General features: G+C 34.0%; 1 protein-coding gene across 3 annotated transcripts in view; it reads right to left on the bottom strand.

Annotated features, from left to right (window-relative positions):
- The window catches only part of LOC141455410 (uncharacterized), a 129,115-nt gene that overhangs the window by 42,810 nt on the left and 67,147 nt on the right, over nt 1-19,158 (bottom strand). Inside the window, exon 1 of one of the 3 annotated variants that reach the window (XM_074130460.1) lies at nt 3,021-3,196. The exons of 1 other annotated variant lie outside the window; for it this stretch is intronic. In XM_074130460.1, coding sequence (XP_073986561.1) covers nt 3,021-3,058 — 38 coding nt within the window. In that variant the 5' untranslated portion in view covers nt 3,059-3,196. Of the gene's footprint in view, nt 1-3,020; nt 3,197-19,158 lie in introns of those variants that run through there. One more of the 3 variants, XM_074130461.1, reaches the window with a different exon arrangement.

Below are 19,158 nucleotides of genomic sequence, written 5' to 3' on the forward strand. Positions count from 1 at the left end.
GTAAGAGGTAAAGATAAAAATACTGGGAGAATACATGTTAGTAGAATAGTAATAATAATACTTAATTAAAAGATACGCATTTTCATTTGTGTGACTTTCGTTACCCAAGTTCAAAGGTTGTTTTTATCTTTACGAAAGTAGATCTAATGTGTTCAAGTAGACCTAACAAGCTTTATACTTTAGATGTGCAGATAGATAAAAATTATACATATATAGGGTTCACATCTTATTTTCTCAAATAATATAAAAATAAAAAATGACTTCATTTTATCAAGCATCCAGAAAAGCATTCCGAATTAACTTGATATTACGAGGCACTTCAAACAATTGAAAAGTTTATTTTTTATCTATTTTTAGTCTATTTTTGCGGCTTTACTTTTTAAAAAGAGTTTCAAAGAAGTTGGGCCGATTGTTGTTGGGTAAAATGCCGAAAGTAAATGGATACAAAAAAGTTTCTAAAAAATCGACGAAAACAAACAAATTCAAATAATAATAAACTATTTCGGCTTATTATAACATTACTAACAATTGGTTTAGGTCAGCGTAGTCAAGATTGTTTTAACATAACTGTTAATGCGAGTAATCGAAATAAGTTAGAAAATCATGTTACAGCGCAAAATCATATATTTTAACATCTAAAAAAGCTACTAGCAAAAGCGTAATTTCTCGTATATCATGGTTTACCCTCGTTTAAAAGTGTAACTTTATTGTAACACAACAAAAGATTAAACGTGATGTGCATCTCCTCCAAACTTGCATCGCGATAAGCCGAGAAAAAAAAAAAAAAATTAGAAACTGGTCAGTTTCTGTCCAGTCATCAGATTTCTGACCATTATTATATTGCTTCTAAAACAAGATCTTTGGTTTTAGTGGGATAAAGTTTCAATGATTCCTGAATTACTTTAATAATCGTCGAAATAGGAGTTCGACTTAGATCAATCCATTTTGCATGTATTCAGAGTCATTCAACTCATTGTACTTCAAAACTCTCACCCTTGGACCTCGATTACCTCTGCTACTCACAAGAGATTATTCTACAATCAATCAGAACTTTCTTGTTATCTGATGATAAAAAATTATTATATTCAATTTCCTATGTTGAAGATTGTCGCACCCTGGTGTTTTCTATACAGGATGTTTTTGAAATTAAAAAAAAAAAATGTTTCGGGTTATCATACTTTAGAAAATCAATAGAATACCTTTTATCTTCTTCATCAACACTCCGTTTTATAGGCCAGTTAATGATAGATTCTGGTTTGATGTGATATCATTTAGTATTGATGTAAACACTACTTCTAAAAACGAATACAAAGAGGGTTTTGCACGTAGATTTTCCAGTCACTTTAAACACTCTTGACCTGATTATGCTCAATTGTCCGTCTGATTTTTGAATTTGCAAGTTATCTAAGGCCTCTCATGACTAATCTACAGGATATAGATTCCATATTAACTTCCCCTATTCTCTATCGTACAAAAGATCCATGGCAGCGTAGTATTAATTTTGGATTTCTCTCAACAATTACATGGTTTCTCCTGACTTCATTTCCTTTCTTAATTTCCAGGTCTCTTCCATTTCAACCTGTATAAATCCTTAATTCAATCTAAACTTCTCCAATACCAATTATTACTATCACACCCGAGATAACAGAATGATTTACCTTGAAAGTAAATATTCTTCCTGAGGACAATGAGCAAACCAAAACTAATAGAATTAAATTGAAGCAAATTCAAATAATTATTACAATTAGAATCGTATCTACATCTTAAAATGTACAATATTTTTATTTTATATATAAAGGAATTACAATTATATTCCGTAAGCAGATAATTGTAGACAATTATTCTTGTCACATACAAATGTAAGTAAATAAGAAAATTATGGATTATGATTTACGAATTACTTTCCTTTAATGTATTTAATTTTATAATTTCGTTTAATTTTAATGTTTTTTGTGTTTTATAATAATTAATGTATTCAATTTTTTGGGCCATTATTTTTTTAGGCAATTTCTTGTTAATTTTCTTAATTTAAAAATGGATTTTGCCCGTAAATAAAGTAACACTAATACAGCAGGGAACTTGCTACATAGGTAATGAATATACACATTAAAATTTTGTTAAATAGCAATTAATACTTATTCAGTTCGTTAACAGTTCAAAAAGTTGGACAAATTCAATAACCTCTTCTTTTTTTTTTCAACACATAAAAATAAGGGTTCTATTAAAAAAAAACCCTTACAATTCAAATCTGATGAATCGTTAAGAAGCTACCGTGTTTTGGTCAAAAATGCTCTGCCGGAAGTAAACCATGTTCATCTAATTATTTTAGTTGAAAATTTCATTTAATGGAGTTCTGCGTAGTGAGGTGTTAAATGTTTTACCGACCACTTAAATTATTTAAATGCGTAGTCAAAAATCCGGAAGTAGGTCTGACAGACGGATTTGTTTTGGCCGTCTCAATCTTGATATCACAGTTCACAATAAATGGTGATAAGATCTTAACAAATATAGTACCACATCACTATATAAGTTTTCGGGTGCTGGGTTCTTCAACTGTCCTGCAAACTGTACTCACCACTTTACAGTATATCTATAAAATGAGGTCCCTAGCATACAGTTACAACTACAATAATTCCATAAAAGAAGAAAATCTGTTTATAGAAGAGTCAACTAAGTTTTCTGCACGATTTTTGAATGAGATTATCAAACCCATTAAATACTAGTAAATATTCTTTTCTCCTGTAATTTATAAACAATGCAAAACATTAATACAGTAAACTAGACAGTTGACTAATGAAACAACTTATAAAAGCAATAGGGTTTGGGTGAGTTACGTGTAAATTATACCATAGAAGCCTTTCAAGTTGTAGCTAAGGTTTGAAACATCGTCTTCTAACGCATCCCTATTATGACACTGATAGCGTAACATCATCTTGCTTTACATCTTTTTATTTTTTGATAAATACATCATTAAATATAATAAAAAATATGAATAATAATTGATAACAATGTATACGTACGCATTATATGTTAAATCCACAGCAGTATTTGTCAACATGTGTGCAAATCTGGTAACTACAACACAAAAAAAGAAACGAATACCACTAACTGCGTAAACTGTGCGGAGAACCCCGTACACTAAATGAAAGGCAACATATGTAAACTGAACGGGCAAACTTCGATGTACACAGTAAATCCCCACTCCCAAGTCTGGATCTTTCGAAGAGAGGGGTTGTTAGGCCCACAAGCAAGCAAGGGGGGCACCCCCGCAAAATCACTTCAACAATCACCCAACTAGCTGCAACTAACCTAGCCAAACTGGTAGAATACTAATCATAATGACTCATTTAAAAGTTATCTGCGTGAATTTGCATATTGAGTTTCTATATTTTAAAAAAAAACTTAGCACAATAGTAATACCAAAAAGCAGAAATGTACTTTATCTAGGATGCCACCTCGCACCCTTGATAACTCTGGATTAAAGGATTATTTAGAGATTGACCTCTCAAGAGGATCAACGGCTTTACTTCTATCCCCTCTCTGACTACAAAGTATTCATCGAGTCTTTATTCCTATTGTGAATTGCCCACTTTAGTACGATTCAAATCCCGGAAGTAAACAAAAGATTAAATGAGGAACTCGTAGTTATTTTTCTCATTATATTTTGCAAAATGCATATATTTCTTCAAGCTTTCATTGCACCTTTATGAACTCATTATGTAATTAAACGCTGATTAATTTTAATTAATTTATTAAACTAACTAATTAATGTATGTGTTAGCATTCAGTAGACCCATTCTTAATGTCAAAGTTTATCTAAACAAATTAACTTCTTATTTTTTCTCTCCAAAGAAATAAATAGTCTAAATTAACATAAAAAAGATGTGAATCAGTCAGAGCTAAATACAGACATAATTTCGCATAAAAACCGTCACCTAGAGCCTTTTTTCACTGCACTCCAGAGAGTGTTCACTCGCTAGACAAGTGGCATGTAAGAAGCACCTAGGAAGAGACAAAATCTAACAGCCACCAGCTAGATTCCGCGTTGGAGTCCAGAACGCTAAACACTCAATTGTTTATATCTCAGACATTCCCTTCTCAAAAGCCCCTAAACATATAAACATATGATGGGGTATCCCAAGTTGCAGCAGCCTGCTAAAGCAAATGTGCCCCACTCTGCCAGCCCATGTCTAGGAAATTGCCCTAATAACATATTCTTCTCGTGAAACAGGGTAATGTCAAGAACCAAATCCTGGAGGACGAAGAGACGATACTTATGTTAAAAAGAGGAATATGGTAGTGGCAATAGCTCTACCTGGATATTATTGTATCTCTAGAAGAAAAGCGGTCAGTTAGTAGTTATGCTCTATCAAGAACCCCATAGTGGGATTTAATAAGACTGTCGTCGATCATTAAAAAATTATAACGATAGAAGAGAGAAAATTTTTCAATAAATGAAACGAATATTATAAAGAAAAATATCTAGAAAAGTTCAGTATAAACTGTCAGTCCATGGCTTATGGTTTTTGAGCGAGTTCTGAACCTACCAGACACGACTATTTTGACAAAATCAAAAGAAATAGAAAGATCCGAAAAACTGACCGAATCTAACATTGATTTGTTAAGATATTTTGTTTTATTTAACATCAATATTAATTGGTAAAATATTAATTTTACTAGTTCGTTTTTACTTATTTTATTTAAATTTTACCAGATAATTTTGCTGATATAGTTTTGTTCTACCAAATATTTAATAAACCTAAGTTCAACGTAAATAAGTTTCTAGTTATACCTCTGATATTGACTGAATTGACCTGGGTGATCTTAGCTACACAAATCTTTTGAGCAAGTTCCATTGTGTGCTATTTGTTACTGCATTAGAAGTGGTTTTCTTTTGAGACCTTTAACTTTGACCTTAGAGAACGCAACACGTATTAAAGCGCTATCTAGAATCTCAGCACTTTAAACTTGTAACCGCAGTTTAATTATAAAACTTCAACTCAGATTACTCTAAAATAAGTTTTACTTTGTAATATTATTTAAAATAAAAGTTTTAGATACAACTGTACAATAATCATCTAAGTTTTGTAAAACGTAAAAGGTCGTTTATGGCCTATTCTGAAAATATGTACTTGCATGAAACAAGTCAAATTGAAACTTTTGTTTCTCTCAAACAAAATTATAATCAGTAAAACTTGTGTATTGTAGCAATTATACAAATTCAAACTTCTTGTTCATTTAGGTAATATATTCATTCATTCATCTGCATAAGATACATTAAGCAATAATTTATTTTAACAATTTAAATTCAAAGAAAATTATTAATACGAATGAAATTGGTAAAATTTTAAAGGAACATTCTTCTGGTGGTAAACCCTTTCGAAGGTACTTCTCCTTCAGAGGTCATTGTCCTGTTCCAATCACCTGACCATGTGCTGGGGAAATACACAGAATTATAAAATTGACAGGTGTTCTTTTTATGTAATTTGTTAGTAAAGAAGAAATATAACTTTTTAAACGCCATATTTTCTATATTCTAACTGAATTAGGTACTAATTTTCTATCAATTTCTTAGGGAAGTTTTCTGAAAAATGAAATTTCTTGAATACGCTTTTGGAAACTGTACTTAGAACTTGTAATTCATGATGATGATGAATGAGAAAAACCGAAAATTATTTCCTATAAGTTTTCATTACTACAGCATCAAATTATTTAGAATTGTTTATTTAGCATAATATTTACAATCAATACAACAAAATGTATAAGTCAATCAACCAAACATGATTCCAGCTAGAAAAGTATGCCGCTGTTAAGGTTGAATTCGAATCATTCGAGGAAACCCCACATTAATTGGGGCTTGGTTACCCACGGACTGAACCTCAGCATCTTAGGCCTCACCTCAAAAAGTGCTTCTTCCCAAACTTTGCTTAATAACGGAATTAGGATCAACAATCCATGCCTCCTTCTAGTCGCTCCTAAAGACAAGAAGAATAAATCTCACAAAATAATCTCCGCAATAAACCAAATTGTTGTACGATATATTTTTATTATTATTATAGTGACTGCTGTTCTTCTCACTGTATAGTTAGTTGCGTTAGCATGGGTTGTAGTGTGGAGAGAAAATAACTTATGATGATCAACACTTTCGCTGGATATCAGCTAGGAGAAGGTAGCGAAGCCAACGTGGAGGCTTGTCTGGGATTGTTATAGAGAAGAGATTGTAAATGAGAGGATTAGACTACAGAAAGGAAAAGAACTATGGAATTCTGTTCTTGTTATGTAAAGAAAAGTTGAGATCTTTGTGGAGAGTATATTTGGAAATCTTGGTACCATAAAATATAATAACTGGTAAAAAAATTATAGATTAGAAGGCGAGAATTTTTTTTAACAATTAAACCAAACAGTTGAAGTCTGTTAGTCCACATCGTGGTTTCAGTATGAAGTTGTACTCTTTCTAATAACTGCTCTAAAAGAATTTTCTTTGAAAAAAATGTTCAAATCTATTCCTCAGCAACAAGCGAAACCTTCACTGAACATAATCAACCATCTCCAGCAGGCTCTTTTGTCTACGTTTAGGTGATTTTGGTATAAAAAATATTTTATGTTTTAGTCATCAATGTTTTTGGAGTTCGTCAATCTATAGGATATTATTCAATTGTCACATACATTATAATCAAACGAATTTATTTAGAATGTTCTATATATATGAAAAAACAATTTCTCGCATTCAACGGGAACTTCAAAAAATACATTCCTCAGAGAAATTTCTCAACTTTTACAGTAAAGTGAGATAACAAAACATTACTTCAATATGTTTAAGCGAAAGAGGTTATATCATGAGCCAAATTATACCTTCCACGTGCTGTACTAGTAAGCAATGCTTCTGTTCAAACGTAAATGTACATTCAACTTTCAGTTCTTATACCTGGATCGTTAGGTACTAATTAAAGATGTTTGGTGTATTGGTAAAAAGGAGAACATTTCCACTATATAACAGTTGGGGTGTACACCTCATACTGTGAGTATTTGGGTTCATTCTTATTGTAAAAGGCAAGCTAGTCTGGGGATTTCCCATTGTAACAGTTAAGGGGTTAACGCCCCCTAAAGAGTCAAACTGTTGACAAATGGAAAAGCAAATACAATCTGGTTTCATAATTCATATTACATACTGACTTTTCTTCCGTTTTTAAGTGTTGATTTAAAATGTCTCAGGGAAATTCCTAATAAATTGGGGTAATTGAAGAAAATTTAAAATCCTTCTGTACAGTTAGAAGATCACTAAAAGACGAAATGTTCTTTATACTCCAGCATAATTTCAAAACTCGCCTTTATTTGTTTTACAATATGAATGCTTCACTTGCCTAATCGATGTAACTCCATAAAACAAAAAGTTGAGAAAAATGAGAAACTAGTAGGAATGTATTGCTTTTTTAAAATTCCTGTTAAACGATAGATTCAAATAAACGGTGTAGACTGTATTGCTGCAGATGTATCTTTTATCTAACATCATATTAAAAGTAAGAGATGGAATATATCGTTATTAGTACGACAATTTCTACGTGATTAAGGAAGTTACTCGATTTGGCAGATGAAAGAAAATTAATAATTTAAATTCAGTCTTATATTTATATTTTCATTACAGGAAAAATTAATTATATACATTTTTTATTAAAGACTTTAGCAAAAATTAGTAATAACTGTTCTGTTACTAATACTACAAGTATTATTACTTAGTTTAAATTGATTCTTCTGCAATATAAATGATGTCTTCTTCGTTAGGTGTATTTGTGCTCCCGTCATGTCGATTTATCCTTATATTTTTATAATAATCATGTTTAATAGATGTTTAAAAAGTCGTCAATTTCGTTGTATGAAGTGATTTAACTAAAGTTTTATTACAATTTACATTAAAGTATGGAGTTGATCAGATTGGCTTCTGAAATAAATTATTCTTTATCCAGTGGCTAAAAAATTGTTTGTCATTTAGTGGTGTTAATATTTATTATCAGCGAAATTTGTTTATGATTATTCAATTAGGAGCCAATAAAGTGTTCAAGACATTAAAATTTAACCAGTTAAGCGCGTTTGACGTGTATACACGTCAAACCAAATCTCTGTTACGGTGCGTTGACGTGTACGCTCGTTGTGAAAAATATAAAATTGCCATTAACTATAAAAACTCGAAATTTTAATAAAATACAATAAGAATATTATTTGGTGGAATGTTTCCTTTATCTTAACAATAGGACTGCGGTGGGAGTCAGCCAAATGATAAGTGGTTGGTACATGTTTGGTCTCCGCTTTAGAGATTGGGAATTACGTACACAAATAAAAGCTCTCAACCCTTGTGCAATGCCGTTTTTACTTTAGATAGCGGTTCAGACCTCAGTACGAGCACAGAATTCAAAGCTCTTTTCTTCCTTGTAGTTAACTACAGCAATGCATAGATTTTGAATGAGCACAGAAAGCTCTGTAATCTCAAGCCCCAGAAATTGTAGAAAAAGTGTTTGCAGTGACTATTATGACGTTGTAAACTTTTGGTTGTTTTGCCCTGCGTTCGACGTGTATACACGTCATTGTCTAATTTTAATTCCGCACACTGTAAGGGTTTTTTTTAAAAAAAACTAAATTCCACTGGTTAATAAAATTCAGAAAGTGGAGTTAATCGATTTTGCAAGTGAAGCATTCATATGAGGAAAACATTGCGAATTGGTCTTTGAAGTCCCCTAAGGTTTTTTTAAAAGAAAATTGCATAAAATAACAGCAATTAAGAAAACTTGGGACCTAATATAAAAAAAAAAGAAAAGTATGACTGTGCAAACGATGGACGCCAAAAATTTTTGTAGAAATAGCTAAAGGCAGGAAATGGTTGACCTGCAGGCAACCAGTCGGGGAAACGCCTATTAAAAGGTGGAATATTTTTTAGGTTTCCACAGCTAAGGGATGTTCATTTTTTTCTACGTGTATCTAAGTATGCAAAAAACAAAAGTTGAAATCACAAATAATGACAGGAAATGTATATTTTGGAAGTTAAGGCATCATCAGAGGATTCATAATAGTGGAAAATGGCACTGAATGTGCCACAAAACAAGACAACTATGGCTACACAACATCGATTATTTTTGTTTAAATTCTAGCGAACTGTAAACTTGGTATCCCTCACAGTTATCTACTAAAATTAACGACCAATAATTTAAAAGTGAATTGAGTATATCGCAAAAAATAAAAAATACGCAGTTTATATATCCGCCATTAAAAAAAAAAGAGAACATCCATTTCCTAGAACTGTTTACAAAATGAAAAGAACCGGCTTTTTTATGAACATATTTTACGGCCCTAATTTGGACAAATTCAAACGTTAAACTATTATATGTTGAACTATGTAATATTTCGGCCATAAAAATTGTACCTAATAACTTATGCAGCTGTTTCGGTTTAGAGAAAGAAAACAAAACCAAACAGGTTTGGTTCTACAAAAAAAAAAGCTAAAAAAAGTATTTAAGAAGATGTTTTACAGAAGTACTACATTGAGAATGGAAGCTACTAGACTCCTTCACAAGTCGAACTCTTAAGACGAAACGATCGTTCACCCTTCCCTTAACCTTTCACTCTTCTCATAACAATAGCCTATTCTCTATTATTTGTTGTCTAATAATTGGATTTCTGGAAAATCCATTTCCTAATTTCCAGACAACGTTTTCAAGACGTAACATTCTTTTTCTATCTCCATTTCTCTAAAACTTGTGGATAAAGCAAGAACGGCATACATTGAGATAACTGTGGATTGTTTAGACTCAAAATGGAAAAACTTTTGTGACTTTTTTTTTTGTCAACTATGAAGTAGTAGGTAATCGATTTGAGTGGAAGCTGGAAAGTATACCAACATAACAAACATAAAAAAATGGTTATCTAAAATAAATGAAAACAACTTGTTCTTTAGTTTTTGGTTTAAATACAACAAAAAAGGACAATAAAAAATATAAAAAAATTAAGATCGGTTTTTCCTTCAAGAGTTTTTCATTTTTGTGTTCGTTCCTTGAAGAAATGCGAATGAAATTTCTCACATGAGTCAACACAATTTGACACAACCCTTAATACTGTAAAAGTAACGTACGAGGGGGTACCCAAAAATAACCGGAATTGCGTTGCCGCGCATGGAGCTTATGTAGTACGCATTTCTGCCGCTAGACGTGTATAGCGCAATTTCTTGCCAGTTCAGTCCTGCCTGTGCTGTCTGCCTGACTTGTTCTGTTCATCTGCAGTGATTGTTTTTACCAGCGCTGTTTTGTTCTTTTTTCGTTTTTTATGATGGCAAGTTTAAGTGAACAACGTGCAGCTCTGAAATTTTGTTTTCTACTCGGCAAAAATGCTGCTGAATGTGTTTTAATGTTGAAAACAGCTTACAAAGATGACGCTATGGGAAAAACTCAAGTATACGAGTGGTTTACTCGGTTTAAAAATGGCGACATGTCGATTGATGACAAACCACGTTCTGGACGTCCATCAACTGCCCGAATCGACGAAAATGTTGAAAAAATTCGAGAGCTGGTGTTCACAGACCGTCGACAGACAATTGATCAACTGTCAGAGAGTAGTGGGTTATCTTGGAGCTCGGTTCAGCGAATTTTAACGGAAGATTTGGGGATGAAAAGGGTTGCTGCCAAGTTTGTTCCTCGAGTTCTGACTGACAATCAAAAAGAACATCGAGTTGAAACATGTCGTGCTTTGAAACAACAGCTTGAAACTGATCCAGACTTTCTGTCAAAGGTCATTACTGGTGATGAGTCATGGTGCTATGGTTATGACCCAGAAACAAAGCAACAGTCGAGCCAATGGAAGACGTCATTTTTCACCCCGACCAAAAAAATGTCGTCAAGTCAAGTCAAACATCAAAACAATGCTGATTTGCTTTTTTGATGCCAAAGGCGTAGTCCATTCAGAGTTTGTCCCCCCAGGTCAGACCGTCAATCAAACCTTGTATTTGGAAGTTTTGAAAAGATTGCGCAATAGTGTTCGCCAAAAAAGACCCGATTTGTGGCAAACAGGAGACTGGTTCTTCCACCACGACAATGCACCTGCACACACAGCCATCTCTGTTACACAGTTTTTGGCTAAAAATGGCATGGTTCCGCTGCCCCACGCACCTTACTCGCCTGACCTGGCTCCGTGCGACTTTTTCTTATTTCCACGCATGAAAAAGGGCATGAAAGGTCACCGATTTGACAACATTGAAGAGGTCAAGAAAAAAACGAAGAAGGAGCTGTCAGCCATTTCTAAAGATGACTACAAAAAATGTTTCGAACAGTGGAAGCACCGGTGGGACAAATGTATTAGTTGTAATGGAGAGTATTTTGAAGGGGATAAGGTTGTTCTGTAAAAAATTTGTAAATAAATAGCTTTTAAAAAATAATTCCGGTTTTTTTGGGTACCCCCTCGTATACTGCTCCAAAATTAGAGCTTCGGCATTGGAAATTCAATCTAAAACATAAATCTGGAAAAATGCGTGATTTGAGTCTCATTTGGACTATTTGATGGACAGTTCTTCCCCACAGATTTTAACATAACTAACTGGTGCCAGTAACCTCAACGTTACTTAGGAGCTATTTCAGAAAGTAGGAAACGGTTTCATACACTGTTAATGGGGGCACAAATATTGGGTGACTTATTTAGGATTATTTTTTTTAGGCAGGTTACACATTGCTATAATGTTGTTTTTGAGTAATAAGCGTTTTGGAATTTACTTTTTTTCAGTCATCAAACAAATAAGTCGTATAATGAATGAATTTATAATGAATTTCACTGTGAAGGAATTCTAGCCGATAACTCTCGATAATATCAATAATGCGAACTAGCAATACTGACTACGAAACACTGTAGTTGAGGATTGGACAAAAGGGCTGTCAATATGAGTAAACATAGCCAAAGTTTGGATGGACAACTACGATTAATGTTGTCTTTAAAAATATTCCACGAACCTTACAAGTTTTTACAACTTATAATCAATTATTTCCATATGAATACAGATGTTACTTCTCAAAATTTTCTCCTTTCTTCCTAATAAGCTATGTAAAATTTTTATGTGCCTCACTCTAGCTTAGAAGCAAGCACGTGGAAGTTGGCATATACGAGATGTAGACACCCATTAAGTGTTGAAATGTTTAACAAGTGCCATGTCTAAATGAATCTAATTACGGGCTAGATTTAGCTCGTAGATATCAAAACTCAAATAATTGTACTACACAAAAATCTTTTTGTAACTACCTGCTGGTATTAATGAGCGTGATTAAAAGTATATGTGCAAGTTTGTACACAATTGTTTTAAGCTAGTGATTTGCATGGTCGCTAAAATCTCTGAAGAAGTGGCTGGTCCTTTACCAAGTTTTTTTTTAAGAATAAGAGTAGTAAAAAGTATGAAAAAATTGTTCTGTTTTGTAACTAACGTGAGCATAAAACAATACCACATTTTAATATTTTGAAACAACGTAAAAAACTTGTAGAACGTAAGCTTAAAAGTTATTTTACTCACTTCTAGAAGATAGTGAAGTTTATGGATTCAATTTTTTTACTTAGTACTACACTTTATCTGGGGCTACACTTTTATTCGGCTAGGGTTTCAAACCTGTATCAGAGGGTCATAGTGGCACACAACTTCCAGGCGCTAATAGTTACTCATACAGGCCCAGATAAATTGCTAACCCTCTTACAGAACAACGATTTGACCCCTTTTTGTGATGTGTTGCCCTCCACTATGAAAGGCGGCGCAGTAATTTAGTAAAATGGTAGGGAGACTACGATTGGTTCACAAAGTAACCGCCTCCCTACCAACGTTAACACTATATTTACTGTAACCCCGCCTAGTACTGTTTACTATGCTAACTAAAGTATGCATTGTCTTTTTATTTTATTCTATTAAGGGGTTATAGGCAGTCAGAGGCGCCAAAAAAGTCATTTTTTCAATTTTTTTGGGGGGGAAAAACGTGTTTACTTTTTTTATTCGGAAACTTTTGCGTCATATCAGTCCATGTTTAAAGAACTTATTGTAATTTTTTCGTTACAAATTAATAATAATTGTACTAATGGCGAATATTTTAATGCAACACGTCAAAAAAATGCAACCCTCTCGTGGACATGATATCTTGAGACTGGATCATCTGAAATCAAAATTTCTAAAAGATTTCGTTAGTAGATGACTTTATCTCGTACTTGACCGAAGGATTTAGAAAAAAATTGAATTTTTAATTTTTGGGACAACTTTAAAGTTTGATTCACGATTTTCACTAAAAAAAAATTGACCATTTTATGTTTGTAAAACAAGTTCTATTCATTGAAAAAAAAAAAAAATCCTTCGTCCAAGTACGATTTTAATATGTTTAAAAGAAATACGTAAAATTTCAAAAAGTTCGGTGCAGTAGATTTTGAGATATCGTGTCCACCGACTTTGAAAACGTAGTTTTGAGAAAAACGCGTTTAAAGTTTTCAGCAGTTAAAGGTTTGCGAATAAAACCTGGATAATCTTTTTTTCAACTTACACTGTGTCATAGATTCCAGGCCCATAAAATAAGTCCTCCATGTCTTCCAAAATGTCCAAGTTTTCCGATTTCTGCTGTCTGCGTAGGATTCTTGCCTCCCGCGTTGCAAGTTGAGCTCTGTGCTCAGCGATGGTAATTCGAACGGTCGGGGCTTGTAAACACTTTCACTCTTACAATTTTGCTCGGATCGACTTGAAATTTTAGGACAACATTCCTGAGATACTATACTTATATATATATATATATATATATATATATATATATAATCGATTTTTTCAAATTTCTGACTGCCTATAACCCCTAAGTTAAACGAAGGCTTTCGTTAACAACTAGAATGTCAAAAAACATGTCTTTTATCAGGAAAGCTAATGCCTGCTTAAGGTAGCAACGGTCTCCAATGCAATCTCTGCGCAAAGGACATAAATGCAGATTAATCTTACATTTCTGTATATTATCTAGATTGCAGGTAATAGTTATCTCAAATTTACAACATGAAGTACACCTACTACATAAAAAATTAATGTATTATTTTATGCAGTATTTGTAGATAATTATGAAGACTATTCAATAAGTTAACTGCCTGGATCTGAACAGAAAATCTGTTAAAAAAATTGAACTTATTATGTTTCAATATAACTTTCCTTAATTTCAACTCACTTATTACCAGTGATTTGATGCCCTCAGAGTAAAAGGAAACTTCACCAGCTCTTTAGCTGAATATCAACAGGAAATCGTTTGCCACCTTTGGTGTCTAGGTTTGAACTCATGAAGGCCTCATTTCCTGATAGTACGTTGTTTATATGCGAGGCTTTGTTAGCGGCTGCTTGCCGTCGTGACCTTTCACTTTACACGAACGATAGTGTACAAAAAAATTGCCAAAATATATTACCTTAAAAAACAAACATTCACACAAACATTAAGGACGAAGATATTCCAAAATGTGGCTTCACTAGATGGTGATTATCCTCTAGAGATGGCGGACAACACAACTTTTAGACGTGTGGCTCCATCAGAAAATCATTTCTAAATTATTATGGTAATTCTAGCTTTCATGCAAATACAGTACTTTGTTAATGAAACCAAAGTAGACAGACATATGTTTACAATATTTTCAATTTTTTTAGGTTTAGAAGAATAATCACTGAGATGTTTATCATATTTCTTTATAGTTGCGCTTAAACCGGATGAAGATTATTTAGGAATTACATGATTATTTAATTTGCTAGTTTTTTTTGTAAATAAGAAGACAATAATTTCGTACTAATCGTTTGTACTAGAACATTTCTTAGTTTTTTTTATTTACGCATCATTCTTTCTTTATACATATCGTAAACAAGATCCGTATCTCAGCTTCTTCATAAAGAAATAAACGATGCTTGAGATATTTGGGTATTTTTTGGTGTTCTATGCAGATCTAAACTTAATTTAGTTATTCCAGGTGCCTCGATTAATTACAATTTATACATATCGATATAATTGGAGTTTGTAATTACACTTTGTAATTGTACATTGCACGCCATCTTACTATTTCATTCATTAATTAGTAGACCAATCACCCCGACGGAACAGGACACGGAGGAACTGCAATACTTATTCGAACTTCTTTACAACATTTCTTAATTCCCTACAACGCTACACCCTTCCTACAATCTACAGTAGTCTCTTTACTGACAGAGCCCTTCTCCTACACTTTTGCAGCTGTTTACTGTCCTCCTAACCACAATATTCATCAAAACGATTTCTCATCCTTTCTCTCTTCTCTTGGTTCTCGTTTCATATGTGGTGGCGATTACAACGCTAAGCATCCGAGTTGGGGCAGCCGGGTGGCGAATCCGAGAGGTCGAACTCTTAGGACTATCCTCAATCAAAATAGTTACATTCCTTTATCTCCTTCTCAACCGACTTACTGGCCAACTTCTCCTCGCAAAAGACCTGACCTTCTTGACTTCTTTATCTGTTCTAATATTACCTCTTTACACACTGATATACACACATTAAACGACTTGTCTTCAGATCATAGCCCCATCATTCTAACCCTTGACATTCACCCAAAACAAGCTCTTCCCCGACAAACCCTAATAAACGGAACTGTTGACTGGGACTTATTTCGAGAAACTCTTGACGGAAAACTGAACTTAAATGTGTCCTTAAAAACTCCACAACAACTAGACGATAACGTGGCATACTTGACTACCGCTATTCAACAAAGTATTTGGCATTCTACTCAACGGACTTCATACAACAGAACTGCACCATTACCTCTAAATCTACCTCTACACTTGAGAGAACTGATAACGCGCAAACGTCGCGCAAGAGCTCTTTGGCATCGCACCAGATATCCCTCTCACAAAAGACTGTTTAACCAACTCACTAGAGAACTGACAACAAAACTAAGGGACTACTTTAACGACCAATTCTCTGATTATACACAATCACTCACAACTGAAGACAACTCTCTGTGGACAGCAACCAAAAGAATTCTCAAATACAGAAAAACTTCTCACCCACTAAGACGCCCGGACAATTCTTGGGCTAAATCCGACGAAGAGAGAGCCCAGTACTTTGCCGAACATCTTTCTACAGTCTTCACTCCTCATCCCGACGTACAAGACTTACAACATACTGAAAATATTCTCAAAGAACTGGACATCCCTCTACAACTTTCACCTCCTCCCAAGCCATTCACTCCTAAAGACATCATGGACATAATCAACTGTCTTCCCAAAAAGAAAAGTCCGGGCTATGATCTAATTACAGCTAACATCCTTTTACAACTCTCCAGGAAAGCAATAGTATTTCTTACTACTCTTTATAATGCTGTACTTCGAACCACTTACTTTCCTATTCTCTACAAATTCTCTTCTGTAACAATGATCCCCAAACCAAATAAACCTTCTCATATCCCAAGCTCTTACCGACCAATCAGCCTTCTACCCATCCTGGGGAAAGTTCTTGAAAAACTCCTACTACTCCGCCTTCAAACTGAAATAGCACCTTTAAACATAATCCCTGACCATCAGTTCGGTTTTCGGAGTTGCCACTCGACTGTTCTCCAAGCACATCGAGTGGTGGATGTAATCGCTACTTCCCTTGAATTAAAGCAGTATTGCCCGGGTGTCTTCCTTGACATATCTCAGGCATTCGACAGGGTATGGCACACGGGACTGCTTTATAAACTCAAACGCCTACTGTCTTCTACCTCTTACCTCATTCTTAAATCTTATCTCTCCGACCGTTTCTTCCAAGTCAAACAAGGTTCTTCATCTTCTCTTATCCTTCCAATACTCGCTGGAGTTCCTCAAGGAAGCATTCTAGCCCCCTTACTTTATATTCTCTATACTGCTGACTTACCAACTCACCCGACTACAATTACTTTCACATTCGCCGACGACACTGCAATTCTTTCTCCTCATCTAGATCCTGTTATAGCATGCCGTGCACTCCAAACTCACCTCAATCTTCTCGAACCTTGGCTGCAAAAGTGGAGAATCAAAGTGAACGAATTGAAATCTAAATACATAGTATTCACTCTAAACAAGAAAACTCTCCCTCCTCTCTCCTTCCACAATACTTCTATACCAATCACTAACCAAGTACGATATCTCGGACTACATCTTGACAAACGACTAACGTGGAACCCCCACACGAGACTCAAACGAACTGACCTCAATCTGAGGTATAAAATGTTGAAAAGACTACTTGACAAACGATCAAAACTGACCCTGACGAACAAACGAACACTATATACCGCTCTACTTGCCCCAATATGGACGTACGGAATACAGCTCTACGGAAGCGCCAAAAAATCTAACATCAACCGACTCCAAACCTTACAGTCTAAAATCTTGAGAACAATAGTTAACGCTCCCTTCTACGTCTCCAATCATACTATACACTCTGATCTCAACATTCCTCTCGTTTCTGAAATAGCCCAAACTCGATACACAAAACTCCATTTAAATCTACACGATCACTACAACCCTCTGATCCACAACATGTCTACCACAACACTTCCTTCTAATCCTAATCGCAGACTAAAGCGGCGGTGGCCACGCGACCATCTCAACACAACGTCGACCTCCTAGGATGGTTGCTGTGTAAGCTTGCCAATCTGGCGAACTAACGGCTTCCATCACTGGATGGTCGTCGTTCACTCCAATCACACCCTTGGCGCAAATGCATGTGCGCGTATGTGTATGGATATGCATATGCGTGCATGTGTATTTGCGCCATCCTTATCACTCATCTCTTTTGCTTATTGTACTGCATACAGTTGCAAAATAAATAAACAAATAAAAAAAAAAAAAAAATTAGTAGCTTTTGTTCTGATTAATATATGTAGTTAAGGAACTGTTTACTTCTGCATTTATTTAATTGTATATTATTATTATACTTACGATATTAAGTGTGGTAAAAATAAATGATAACTGAACAATTTTTCATACTAGGCAATCTCAAATAAAATATTCAAATCGATAAAACTGATTGTCGCAAGAAGTAGAAAGGGAGAAAGAGGTCCTTTAACTGAGGGATAAGAATAAAATGGAAATATGGTAAATTTCTCTGAGTTTGGATTTTCTGTTTGAAATTATATTTTATCTAAAATAATAATAATGCTGTGAATTACTTTTAAACAAATTCTTAAAATTTACTAAATAAAAAAAACTTTTACCTTTGCTTCAGAACAGATTAGGACAAGATAGAAGAAGAAGATGGGTTCTGAAATGGTAGGAGAGCAGGATACACAAGCGTGTCTGGAATGTCGGTCTCCTTAATAATAAAAAGCAGTTTGGACCTTCAGATTTATTTGACACTAATACCCTGGGTTCACACAAAAGTTGTTGGGAAGGTTATAGGAAGGAGGTAATAATATACATTACAAGATGGGACGCAGAGCAAAAGCAAGGAGAAGGCTAGACGGTAAGTAATGTGTAACAATGAATAATGAGATTTTAGCATCTACAGCATCCCATTAATTATGTTATCATAATAGATTACTCAAAGCCGCGCTTGTTACAAACAAGGACATTGATATCTGCAAACATTATGCATGTGCTTGTAAAATATATGCCTTTTTCTTTTTTTTAATATTAATGTGCATATTATAGTCATATCATCATAGACATTAATATTGTCTCGATAAATAATTGTGCTAATGATCCGTGAAAGTAAGTCGTATAATTATTATTTTAATGTTAAATTTTTATAGAAAATTTAGTAAACATTTTTGCTAAAATATTAAAATAACGAAAACAAAAAATAAATCAAAATTTAGTATGTTTTTGAGGTTGATATAATTATACCAATGGAAGTCCAGATTCAGTAAGAAGTTATAGCTTCTTGAGATTTTAAATTTTTACTTTCCCTTGATTTATTTGCATGAACGAACAGCTACAAAGTCAAAACAGTTGGAAGACAAACAAAAGTAAATTGATTGTGAATAACAAGAGCACTAAAAATGAGAAACGCCACATTCCCTAATCATCTGATCTTAAGTAAGCATGTCCAGCTCATCGGGTAAGGTATTGTTTCAAATTCTAACTTAGCAACAAACACTTTTCTATTCGCTGAATGTATACTGGAAAAATGAGGAACGTTAAACATTGCGACACAGTCTTGAGACTGAAAC

This window comes from Rhodnius prolixus, unplaced genomic scaffold (assembly GCF_049639745.1).
Source record: "Rhodnius prolixus isolate KJV_2025 unplaced genomic scaffold, Rpr scaffold_4, whole genome shotgun sequence".
Classification (NCBI taxonomy): Eukaryota; Metazoa; Arthropoda; class Insecta; order Hemiptera; family Reduviidae; genus Rhodnius; species Rhodnius prolixus.